General features: G+C 33.4%; 3 protein-coding genes across 8 annotated transcripts in view; 1 reads left to right on the top strand and 2 right to left on the bottom strand.

Moving 5' to 3' along the window:
- Positions 1–761: 761 nt before the first annotated feature.
- On the top strand, positions 762–1,260 carry LOC140794073 (uncharacterized). Its single transcript, XM_073145912.1, has one exon. The coding sequence runs from the start codon at positions 888–890 to the stop codon at positions 1,089–1,091; it is 204 nt and encodes a 67-aa protein (XP_073002013.1). The 5' UTR covers positions 762–887; the 3' UTR covers positions 1,092–1,260.
- Positions 1,261–5,381: 4,121 nt separating this feature from the next.
- Positions 5,382–7,029, bottom strand: LOC140793389 (large ribosomal subunit protein uL30y). The gene is made up of 7 exons (XM_073144845.1): positions 6,888–7,029; positions 6,620–6,807; positions 6,424–6,521; positions 6,278–6,335; positions 6,103–6,182; positions 5,924–6,026; positions 5,382–5,843 (listed from the first exon to the last, which is right to left on the bottom strand). Exons 2-7 carry the CDS (start codon positions 6,797–6,799, stop codon positions 5,628–5,630), a joined length of 735 nt encoding a protein of 244 aa, XP_073000946.1. The 5' UTR covers positions 6,800–6,807; positions 6,888–7,029; the 3' UTR covers positions 5,382–5,627.
- Positions 7,030–10,188: 3,159 nt separating this feature from the next.
- LOC140793388 (probable WRKY transcription factor 17) overlaps positions 10,189–13,502 on the bottom strand; it is a 37,103-nt gene continuing 33,789 nt past the window's right edge. For all 6 annotated transcript variants that reach the window (XR_012109948.1, XR_012109951.1, XR_012109953.1 and 3 more), the window contains one exon: positions 10,189–10,215. The gene's annotated coding sequence lies outside the window, so the exon portion shown is untranslated. The remainder of the gene's footprint in view (positions 10,216–13,502) is intronic.

The following is a 13,502-nucleotide window of genomic DNA, read 5'->3' as shown; positions in this document are numbered from 1 at the left end:
CACGTGTACGGCTGCTGACTCAGTTGTCCTCTTCGGAGATTGTTTTTTTCTTTTTGACCAAACTACCCCCCCTCTCTCTTCTCTCCCTCAAGCTTTTTTTCCTTTAGGACACCTGTCTTTAAACAAAATTATATTTTATAACCTATATTTTTATTATTTACAAATTAAACTTTATAATTTAACAAATATGTATAAAAAAATATCACGATATTAGATTAGTTAGTTAAACTTAAGTAAATCTCTAATTATATATACTTAACTCAGCTAAACTCAACCTTTAATAGAATTTTCTGACAGTATTAATTCAAATCTTAGTACATAATTTTTTTAATACATATTCGCTAAATCATACGGCTAAATTTATAAATAGCGAAAACGTAGAACGTAAACTATAATTCCGCTAAAATTTTATGTGGAAGAAATATGGCCATTATTAGATTGCTAATAAAAATTCATTAAGAAGGAAGGCAGCAGTTAAGACTGCTCCTGATAATTTAATTTGACCATTTTCTCCACACTAAGTCAAATTAAATGGCATTTAATCCAAAACAGTGAAGAAACTTTTGAGTTGGTAGAAAGATTAAAATATCATTATCCCAACCCCATGATTTTTTGCATGCCTGAGAAATTAACTTTTTTAACTTGTAACCCCCCACTCCACCTTCACACTACTAATCATCACACCAATGACTACATGCCATCCTCATCCATGTGTAAGACTCTCATCCTAACATAGCTCTCTATACGTGTTGGACTGCTTCTACCTAATTAAAACCAAACCAATTGCATAAAAAGAAGACCCATATCTCCATCTCCATCTCAAAGCTACCATTAACTCTCTTCATCTCTTACCTGGGAAGGAAAGAGGGAAAAAGTGGTACAAAGAGATGTGCTTGACTTTGCTGTGTGGAGGAGAAGAGAAGGTTCTTGGCACTCAGAAGGCACCTGGGAGTTGCCCATACTGTGGAGGAGTGGTGATGGCTAAGGATGTGGAGAGCTCCTGGAGGATTTGCTGCCTTCCTTTGTCTGTCAAGTCCAAGAGGAAGTTCTCATGCACTGCTTGTTCTAGGCGTTTGGTCACATATCCCTAGTTTTACTTAGTTTTCTTTTCTTTTGGTTTATTTTCTCCTTGATCCAACTCACATTGAGATCTAATCTTTCTCTTCTGTCTAAGAGTTTGTAGTTTGTGTTTCATAATTTGGTGTTATGACATGGTTCTAGTTGAAATGTGCAAAGAGATCTCTCTGCATGCAACTCCAACTTTTCTCTTTTGAGGTGATCCATGATTTCTTTCATGAACTCAGAATGTTGATTGATGGCATTGTGCTCTAATTAGGTACTAATTTACACTGTTACTATGACAGACCCAGAGGTTAATTTATTTTAAATTACATTGAGACATGCAGCAGCATTGGCTAATGAAGATAATTACTACAAATTAAATATTCTGAGGCATATTCTATATACTATAAAGTGTCCTTTGATGATGTTTGCCATAATGTCATAGGGATGATGGTTGTTCTGAATGATTCTATTTTAGGGAATAAGATTCTCAGAAATAGTTTTGCAGTAATGGTGGACATTTTTGTCACAAAACCAAGTTATTAAATGGCATATTTAGACTTTTTATAGGTGCTCGCTCTCCATCGTTAAAACAAACAAAACGGCTCATGTTGTATAAGTGCTTTTAGATTCGAATCTCGGCATCATAACTTTAACTGGAACACTATTTAGTTTTCACTTCTAAAAAAAAAAAAAAAAAAAAAGAATTTGAGTCAAATCTTATAAAGATATAAATCAAATGGTTAGAGTCCATAAAATTAGGTTGAGGTCACCAATGTTCACACAATAGCATGGCAGCAAAAGATTGACTGAATTGAGTGACTCTTCAAATATATATAATTGGAGCAGGAATAAATATAAGCGTGGTAAACGTGGAATTTGATGCATGTTATTTATTAGTATAGTTGGGTAGATATGAACTAATATGACCACTAGACAACTAGTTGCTCATGGGATGAGCAATGAAAACATAATGATTAGGCTTCATTGGGAATGAGTATTTTAAATTTTAGGAAATCTCCGAGTTTTTGACCAAACCCTACTCTAATTTATTTTTACCAAATAAACTACCTTTTATCTTATCCTAAAACGTTGAATTATGTATATAAATTTTTTTAACTTAATCTTTTAATAGTTAAGAGAAAAAATTATCTAACGATAAAAATGCTGAACTGATAGCATTTTTATTATGACTACAGTAAGTTAAACCCTATTCAATAATATGTTTGAGTATTAGTTTATTTTGGTAAAAAAAAAAGGTCTAGTTTGATTTGAAATCTTGAACTATTTATAACAAGAAAAAGATAGTCGATGGAAAAAGGAATATTCCTAATTATTGTATTATGATATAAGAAATATATGAAAGATGACGTAGGATAGAGAGGTTTTGACCGATATAGCCCTCGACGTAAACTTATTTACAACTATGGTTCGACAAATCAGCCGCCACCTCATGGGCTTGATAGAAAAATACTAAATTAGTTACTATAATCTCATCAAATTTTGATATGGAATGCTAATTTGTTCAGTAATTTAGTATGATTGATATGGATTTAGATTTTTCTACCAAAAGTTAAAAAAAAAAAAAAAGAATGTGACAACCAATTTTGCTATCCATTTATTATTTTTATTTCATCTACTTTTCCTCAAAGGAAAATAAATAGGACTATGATTTTACCACTATCAGAACTCCATATCATTCTCAAGCCTAGCTGGCACTCAAAACAGTTGATAGTGAGAGAACAACAACTTCAAACAAACACCTACAGAAATGGATTGATTCTGGGGGAGAAAATAAATCTATGCTGGGCTTACTGTGGGAATTGTAATTGCTTGATGTTGTTTAGTTTGACATCTTATGAGAACAAATATCCAACTGCTTGGGGAGTCATGGGTCGTGTGGAATGTCACCTTCTTGCCTCAGTCCAACATTCAATTACTTGGGAGGAAAATTTAGTTGGCACCAAAAGGTTGTTCAGACTTAAAAATGGAAGCATTCTACTCTATCCTGGATACAGAATCTTGATCATAACTTGTGATTAATGGAAAGAAAGTGGCAAAGAAATACATTTTGCAGAACAAAATCTCAAGCTCGAGAACCTGTGCATAACCCGGCTTGCTCAAGCTCGGCTCGAAAAATACAAAATTATATATATATTATTCAGAGGTCACAAAAAAATTTCAAGGATGCCCACCTTATATTGTCTATAGCGGGTCACAAGACTTTTGAATGATATGTACATTTGAGAGATGGAGGGAATACACAGTAGATTCTAAATATTAATTGTCATTTTCTAGAAACTATTTAGTCTGAAAATAAAGCCTGTAAATATGAAAGCAGTATGACTTGGATAGATAGGAAAGGCAGTCTATAAACATACCATTTCAACATTAAGAGAGATAAACACAAAAAATAACCACATTCTATGCAGGCAATATAAAAAGATCCATTCACAGCTGCTAAAGTTTATTGTTATTAAATCAGTCACAAACTCACAATACCTAGGCAATCTAATGACATACTGTACCACAATATCATAGAGATATATCTTTTATGTTAAGATAGTCACTATTAATACTATATATTAAATGGCAAAAGTAATAGGATATGTTCTATATCTCCCAATAGTCCTGCTAACAATAGTCCTGCTAACAAATCCAAGTATATTAAATGGCAAAAGTAATAGGATATGTTCTATATCTCCCAATAGTCCTGCTAACAAATCCAAGTAAACCAAATCCAAACAAGAACATTTCACATTTTGGACATTATTAGTGGATAAATTTCCATGCACCATGTGGTGCTCATAAAGTGACACATTTACAAGCCGATAAACCTACATCTCATTGAAGAACTAGCAACCTTACAATAATCTTTTAAAACCCTAGATATTGGTTATATAATGATAATATCTGCCATACATAAATTTCTACAAGCTAGATAACTAATTCCCGAAAGGAACCATATCATCTAAAGCATCAAATTCCAAGAAACTAATGCAACACAAACTGAAACCACTTGAAATTCACAACAAAACTTGTCTGTAGATAATATCTTGGAAGAACAGTAAATTCAGCAATCCTAACATCCCCTAATGATTCCAAGCTAGACTTTTTCAAGTTTCTCAATGCAGAAACAAGATTCCATTATTTGAAGTTCTACGATTCCTAACTTCTTCAAACGTCATATGTTCCTAAATACTAATCCAGTTAAGTCTCATATCGTCGCAAATAAAGCAACCATCACCCAACAGCCGTTATATCCTTTGCATTAGTCAAAGCAACCAGATATCAAGATCATTACCAGAGAATGCATTTGTCAGATACTTAACCTTATCTTTACAATATTTTGTATGTCATCTCATATTAGTCTTTATTACCACCAATGAACAATTCAAGCACTTTCATATTATTATCTTCCAAACCAACTGTTTAATCTAAACAAGCCTTTCCCTAAAAAATAAAACAAATACAAAAGAGCTTAGATACCTTTTGGCAACCATCAGTGTCCCTCTATTATGCAATGGACCAGCAAAGGTCATTTATTTCATCTTTTTTTCTTATGTCTTATGGTCTTTATACTAATGAAATAGTATTCCTGTGATTCCCACTAATCTTCTTATGTCTTACAAGGACCAGTATTCAAATAATCAGTCTGTTTGTTCTACAATTCAGGTTATCCCACAGGAAAGTGTTGAAAGACCATAATATTTCGAAAGAAAAAAAGCGTACCAAAAATGCAGAGAGAGTCGTGATTGCAAGGATGGCCTTGCCGGCGGCATACCGGCACGAGGGTGCCGCACGGCACCCCTCCTAACGCATCGCCGCTCACCATCGACCTCATCGCCGCCGCCCGCCGACCCGCAACTTAAACTTTAAACCCTCTCCCGATCTCTCTCTCTCTCTCTCTCTCTCTCTCGATCCCTCTGTCTCGATCCATCTTCTCTCTCGGGGGCGGGGCTAGGGCACAAATCGGGCGGCGATCGGCGGCGATGGCGACAACAACTACAATGGCAAAGGTGAGTATTCCTTATCTCTTTCTCTCATTCTCTTACGGCACGTGCCGTGCCGACGGGTGGTCGACATGATCCGTGCCTGTGGCACGACCATCGTTGCATGATTATAGTACCTCAATAAGCCAACAGTGAGACACTAAAAGGAAACTGTAGTTTCAGATAACTCCACAAAGGATAACAGAGTAAAAACTCACAACAAAAGAAAAGCAGAACCCACTTGAAATTCAAGCAGGGATACTACCAGTTTTCACAGACAAAGAAAAGAGAGACCAACTGGCAACAAGTACAAAGATACAATTAATGTACCTAACAAGACCAATCCAACTTTCATAAACTGAAAATGAAAATTAAAAACATGATTGCATGGATAAACTGGAATCTATCACAAAAAGTGAAATTAAGGGATACTGAGTCGTGTCCAACACATGTTCCAAAACACCAAAATTGCAAGGCACTAGTGCTGCTAAACCTCCTAGCATGAAATAGATCGAAAATTTCACAAAAGATTCTCATCTCATAAGAATAGGCAGCAAAAACAACCGAAGAAATCTAGTTCATCCTTCTAATGAGCTCATTGATGTAATCCTCACGGTTTCCAGCATCGCCGCCTTCAACATAGTGGTTCCTCTTCTTCTTCAAGCCACCCAACGGTGCTTTGAGCTTGAATGGCCACATGAAGTTGTTTGCCTCCTTGAAGTGTGGCCCAACAGTCATAATCTCATGAACAAGATCTTCAATGCAAATAATTTGATGCTTTCCCAAACCCTACAAACCAAATACAATTGTGAGAAACAAACCAACTAAGAAAATTAAAGAGAGATGCCACTCATATCCCAACAACCAACCTGTTCAATGATTGAATTGTCAGACAGAGGAACCCTTTGCTTGTTCAGTTTCCCATAGCCCCTCTTGTATATCAATTCCCTAACACTCTTCAGGTTAGGATACCTGAAAAATTACAATTCCTATCAACTTGCATAATGCCCACAGATTAATGAACCCTAAATGAAAACTTAGCACCCACCCGTAGGTCACGTAAGGCTCAACCCTACGCAACATGTTAATTGTGGCCTTGTTAACTTTCAGAAACACTCCATTAAAAATCTGCGATAAATATAGCAAAGCTATAGCTATCAAAACTAGTAAAAGAAAAGGTTTTAACTTTCAACACAACATATCTTAGAGTGCGACAAACGTGCCTGTCTTAGACGCAGGAGCTGCAAGATCTTTCTGGTCTTCGGATGCATAGCATTGATACTACACGGTAAATACCAATAAGAACAAACCAATCCAAGAATTAAAACATAAAATAGAATTTAACAAAGGATGATTCCAAGTATTATACCCTCTAATGCGGATGATGAACAACAATTTCGCCTCAGGGCTAACATAGAATCCCCCCTTAAGCCTCGCCTCACGCTTCAAGCGGATCAATTCCTTCTCCTACCAAAGTTAACCCATTTTCGACCGTAAAAATTTCAATTTTTACACCAAAAAACCTACTGATCAAAGCGCTAAACTACCACTGATCGCATCAATACCTGGGATTCGTACTCCTTGGCATACTGTTGAGCCCTGCTAAAGATAAGCTTCCGATTCTCGCGATCCTTCGTCTTCTGCGCATCGGCCGCTTCCTTCTTCTTCAGAGCCCACTCCTCCTCCCTCTTCCTCTTCTTCAACACCGATTCGGGGACCACCGCCTTCGATTCCGCCGTCGACATCTCGCCTCCTTCAAGTTAAAGACGACAAACCCCTAATTAAAGAGAGGAGAGATCAAAACCCTTGAATTGGAAGGGATGGAGTAGCTACCTCCGGTTGAGCCGCGGATTCACGGTAATGGCTTCGGATCCAGGAGAGAGAGGAGACGGCTGCGAGCTTCTTAAAAGGGTTTTGGTTATAGATATTAGGGTTTCAAGTGAGAGGAATCCAACGGTGGATGTTTAGAGAGAGGATATGAACGAGTGTTAGTCGTCTGATCACTGATGCAATTGTTTTATTAATATAATACTCCGGGGTTTGAAAGATCAGGGCCGTCCAAAAGTAATCCAAAGGCTAGAAGAATGCTTGGGCATAATGGTCACTCACATATATTTAGTTTGAGATTAGTAAACCATTTTACTTCAAATTAAAGTTATTAACCCTTAGTCCGGACCAAATTATAATGGTTAGATTTTTCATCTAAAATTAACAGTGTTTTATTAGCACCGTTCTTTTTCTGTCGTGAATAAATAGTAGAATGGCCAAGTAACATCTACTATTATTTAGAAATCAACTCTGACTGCTCTACGCAATGATCACCACCCAAGGATGGGCACCATAAGCTTAACATTAAAGATTTGTACTCAAGTTCCAACAAGCCTGGTGAGGGAGGCTTTGTCTTGTGTTCCTCATCTGGCTCACCGATTATGGTTAGCAATCGTTTCCATCAGTACTCGCTGCGGAAGTAACTGTCCTTATAGAAGGCTTACACTTTTGGACATAGAAACGGATTCACTTATACTCGTAAACATTCTCAAAAGACCGGTAGCAGCTCCCTGAATGTTTCCATCACCGATTAAAGATTATTTATTGTATATTAGTACACATTGTAGAGCATACTAATCGAAAATCGAACGAGATAGTAGGCTGACTTGCTAACACAAGTAGATATGTAAGATATGGATGTACCTTGCAAGAGGCCTATCTTGAATTTTTGATGCAACAATTATACTTTGATGCCGTGGGTGCTATCGTACCACTTTGACTCTTAATTAAAACCATGATGTTTTTTATCAAAAAAGTTCAAATAATATTTTTTGGGGGGTTAATTAAGTTTTTTTACGTTTTAAAATCCTAACATTTATAACTTAATCCGGATCATATATAAGGGTTAAATGTTCAAAAGCTAAAATAGGTCTAATTTTCATTTTAGTTTGTTTTAATTACAATCCCCAGTCTCATATAATGGTTATTAGTTAAATTTATCTAACGGAGAACCATTTTTTAAAGAGTAGAAATATTTCAGTAACAATTATAATATCTAATATATATATATATATTTGATATTTTAAAAGTTTTAATGGCAATTATGTAAAAATCCCTGCTTTTTAATGGCAAATTAGTTATCTTCTTTCCTGGGCGAAGGCCGAAAAGAACAGCCTGTTGGGCTTTAACTAATTCCTAAAAGCCCATAACCTAGCAAAAATAAAATAAAATAAGCCCACAATAATTTGAACTAGTTTGCCTCAAATCTAATTAAGAGCATCTCCAAGAGGGCTCCATAGCTAGCTCTAAATTAACAGTGGGGCTCTAAATTTAGAGCCCGGCTCCATTAATTTGAGATTTTTTAAAATTTCAATTTTACATTTTAAATATTTAATCAAATAATTTTAATTTAATCTGTATACTTTAATAAATAATTTAGTTAATTAAACTGAATATATAATTAGTTTTACTAATCAATTTTTAACAAATATAGTACTTTTGGTAAAGTATCATCGAGACCTTTAAAATAAGTCTAATATTAAGTTATTTTTTAGTTAATAAATTTTAATTTACATAATAAATATTTTTTTATTATTTAAAATTGATATATCCTAAAATCATTCGACTCAATATTATTTTTAAATATAAGTACTAAGTATTAAAATACATCAAATATAAAATGCATTAAATATGAAATACATCAAATAAAAATTATATTCTTTCGTTCTTGTGTCTATGCCTAAGCGATCAAGCTCAAAATAAGTCTCTCTATCTTAGGTCTTCCTATGCCGAGCGAGGAATCATTACAATCGTGGCTATGGAGATGACTTACTAGACTATCAAATATTTATTATTTATATTATTAAATATTTATTCTGCCTATTTTGTGTAATGTAATTTTGATATTTTTAGTAATGATGTGTAATTCTTATTTCGATGTTTATTTTATGTAATATAATTTCAATATGATTAATTAAGAAAATTAGTAATTTAAAATTGCTTTTGAAACTATTGAATATTAGTTTTATTTTGAACATCTTACTTAGAGTTTTCTAACCAGATATTTTTATTAAAAAATAATAACACTAAAATAATCTATTAAGTGATTTAAAATAAATTATATATATATATATTAATTTTATAATAAATATAGAGCCCAATGCATTAGAGTGTACCGGTCTATTGGCTCTATATTTAGAAACTTTGGGCTCCAAATATAGAGTTATTGGTTGGAGATGCTCTTAGGGAAAACTATTTCTTTATCTTTTAAAAGATATAAAATTAATTATATTTTCACCGCTTTTACTATGGCCTATTGTAACGTGAATTTAACAAAAAGCATCCAACATTATGTGCAAAAAAAAAATGTTTAGGTGGTCATTAGTATAGAATGATAGTAGTTCAGAGAGTGAAAATAAAATTAATCCCTAAAATATATTTAATAATATGTATATATATATATATATATAATGATGTAAATTATAGTTTACTCCATTGGATCAATGGTTTGATCCAACGTCAAACTTAATCACTTACGTAGTCAAGAGCACCAAGTTGCAAGTCTTAAAAAAGAACATGAAAACAAACACTTAGTTGCACTTGTAAAAAAAGTATGGTATGATCTGAAACTGGTACTACTCTCTCGTCTGAGGCTTGGAATAGCCTCGGGACAAACAAGAATAAAGAGAAAGAGCCGGACTAACCCTGGGAAGGTTATCGAGAATAGGATAAAGGGAAATCCAAGATGAGATGAAGCAGGCATAAAGTTATTCTAACAGAGATGCAGTTGCTACTTTGTTCTTTATCCAACTCAAGCTTACACCCTTTTCTATTTTATGAATAACTAATTCACTTTACGCTTCTTTTACAACCCTCATGCACCAACTGCTAGACAGAATCCTTCTCAGGTTCAACATTCCATGTAAGGAAACCTCTTGGGGAGGGGGTGAAGGAATATATAATATTTATCCCTAGATCTCTTTAATTCTGGGTCTTAAAAAGATTTGTGGGAATTAACAGAAGGTCAAAAGTTGGGACATGTGTTTGATTTTTTATGACAATGAGAATCTAGAAGTTGGGTGTGTCAGTGAAGTTTGCAAGGCTAAAAAGGATAAAAGATTATTTCACATTTACAAGCCAAAACATGCGCAAATTACTTTTTTTTTTTTTCATGCTAATTCGATGATATTTGGAATCGACCGCTTGGTGCATCGCGATCGATCATAATTGAGCTTCTCGGTGCAGATTCAGTCGATCTCATGCGAGTCAATCCACACACGACGTTAAATAGACATCAGCGTATCGATCGAGTGCGGTCAAGATTACCAAATGGATAAGATCGATGTGTTGGCACGTATCTGATTACATTTTCGTCAAAGATCAAGTGATTCAGGATAACCAAACAATGATAAATGCATGAACTTAGAATCTTTGTCATTTGTACTACATCACATGGTTGCATGCTGCATCACTTCTTAACCGTTCATTAAATAATAAATTTCATAAGACTTTCAATAACCATCATAATTATCTGTTTAATTAGCTCTTGACGTGTCAATAATAACATCAGTCTATGTGTATAAAACTTGAGAGCTAACACTATCAAGCTGGTTGGGAGAGTACATAGATTGAGACTTAGAAGTCCATTGGTGTTAATTTATCAAGGTGGTTGGCTTGATATGTATTATAATGTTAATTTATTAAATGAATTTTATCAATATAAGTTACAAAATTACCCTCGATACCATTTCTAACCTAACCCACAACATCAATTTTTTTGACTAAAATACCCTTGAGAAAAAATATCAAGGAAAAGAGTGTTTAAGAAGTCAAAAGGAAAGGGAAGAGGAAAAACAAGGATATGTTTTAGATATTCTAAAGGTCATAAAGATTTGTTAGTCTTGAGTATAACTTGAGTATAGAACCAAGTTGCTATATAAGATCTAATTGGAAGCTTACTTCATACTCTTTTATCTTTTACACAAAGTCCAATCCCTGTGGGTCACAACCAACCTCTCAATTCATTTTGAGGGGAAAAAGAATGCAACTTTGCTTGAGGCTTTGAGAGGATGGAATAGATTGCTTCAAGCATAGGGTTAGTAGAAATAAATACAAGAAAAAGAAGAGAAAAATAAAATGGACTCCTTCTTTAATGGATATTTATTTAAGTCATGATATGTGCTTTTCTTCGGTGCCAAGAGATGGGTAGGTGGCTCTTTCAGAAGCTTATGTTATCTTCTTGGTGGATTGTTGATGGATCTCTCTAGTTGATGATGTTTGATTCTATTTAACTTTAAGAGAAGTTTGATCTTTTCACTGGAAATTTATCAAGTTGTCTAACTTTAGTCCATTCTAGTTTGAGAAAAGTAGTCAGGAATTTGCCTTTTGGGATATTTGTATCTTAGTTTTGAGTTTCTCACCAAACTAGCTACTTCTCAAATTATTTCTATCGAAATATATCACTCTCTTAATTTAATATTAAAAGAAGTCTATTTTATTATAGCTAGCAGTAAAAACGTTGATAAAATTAGTGTAAACTGCTAATTTTAGCAACAGTTTATTTGAAACGCTGATGGATTTAGCTAAGTCTAGCTTCTTCTTTTTTTGGCTAATATCAGCGTTTCATCTTCTTAAATAAAACACTGATAAATTTAACATTTTAATGACCGCTATAGTTACACAAACCCCGTTTGATATTAAGTTTGAGTCGTAATCTACTTTGATTAAAAAAAATGTATGAGAGTAGTTTGTTTACAAGTATTCTCTTAATCAATTTAAGTTAATTATGTGTGTCATATGAAAATTAGAGAGAAAATAGGAAGGTTAGAGCATCTATTAACTACCTAATAGTTCAATACTTGATGATGACATTAACATTAGTAACTTCACATCAACAAAGTTTCAACCACTCTATCAAATGTCTTGTATGGTAGTTGGCCATCTATTAGATCCAGCCAAAATTCTCCCCTTTTGCAGCAAGTTAAATTCCTCTTTTTTAATGAGAAAGAAAGAAATAAAGAAAGGGGAAAGTATTAATATAATTGTCTGTTTTTATTCCTAAAGTTATTCACAACTTAGGATATCTTATAAAGTCTAAAAGCAATATATTGTTTTTTTTTCAAAGAAAAGAAGGCTCGTGTGAGATATATTCTTGGGTTGTTATCTTAGGGCAACTACCACTAGGAGGAAAAAGGGATCCATCCACCATTAGTCATATATATGATTCTATTCCCTCTAAGCAAAGTTTAGTCTAGAAAAATATTTTGAATTTTTTTTTATTTAGAGAGTGAAAAGATACAGAAAGGGCACTCTGGTCATTTTATATAGCTACATTTGGTTTAGAAAAAACTAATGTGGAGGTGTTTTTGATAATTAAACTTAAAATGCAGGGTCGAATAATAAATACTCATAAGATAGAGTGTAAACGATAATAAAAGTAAAACACAGGGTATTTGTAATCAATTTGTGTCTTTTTTTTTATATCGGATATTCTAATTAGCTTAGGAAAAATAATATTCTTGTTCTATATTGTAAGTCAGTATAATTGGTAGTATAATCTTTAAAAAACATTAGATTCTGCGCACGCATGCATTGACATACATCCAACAATATACTCGAATCGTCACGCATAAAATTGTCTTGCAACGAGTACCAATCCCATTCGAATGAACTTGGTAAGAAAAATAAGTTTACTTATAAGAGTTGTATTTTAAATAGTAGATTAGACTGCTCTCGATGCACAAGAATTGACAATTTTTTACTTAGATACTATTTCGAACCAGTTACCATGTTATAACAAATATAATGTGATGCTTAAATATAAATAAATCTAATTATTATTAATTTTGCTCCTGATACATCAGATGATAATCAATTAGTGCGACTCACTCTCTTAAAAAACACGCATAAACCCAATTACCCCATATAAAGATTATTGATAACTAGGTAATTTCTTCCTTAATTAAAGGTTAAATTATGAGACGATAGAATACAAAGTTATTCTCGCACATAGCTTTTTATTCTTAAAAAAACACTTGCACTTGTTTTGGACTTCATTGAAAGCGATACATTCCACTGACATGCCTCGGAAACTGAATCCAAAAGAGCATCAAACCCTACGAACGTATAAGATTATCTAAATAAATTATTAATTTCTTTAGCAATATAAAGATAATCATAATCAATATTAACTCGCCAACTGTTCATAATTAGATTTATAGTTTTTAGATGTGTATGGAAGGATTCTAATTCAGAATGTATTTTATAATTCACACTCCGTCTCTAAGGATTTTATAATCTACACTTCTTTTTTTTCTTTATAACTTTTATTTAATACACTGAGTTAACATGAATGGTATTGTCAAAGAAATATTATGTTATAATATACTAAATATTTTATAAAATACGATAGAGGAGTAGAAAGATGAGGGTATTTTAGTAATTTTATTGATGATAAGTAGG

The sequence above is a fragment of the Typha latifolia genome, chromosome 8 (assembly GCF_019914945.1).
Source record: "Typha latifolia isolate L0001 chromosome 8, TyphaL0001v2, whole genome shotgun sequence".
Classification (NCBI taxonomy): Eukaryota; Viridiplantae; Streptophyta; class Magnoliopsida; order Poales; family Typhaceae; genus Typha; species Typha latifolia.
This window is presented reverse-complemented; position numbering and strand designations above follow the sequence as displayed.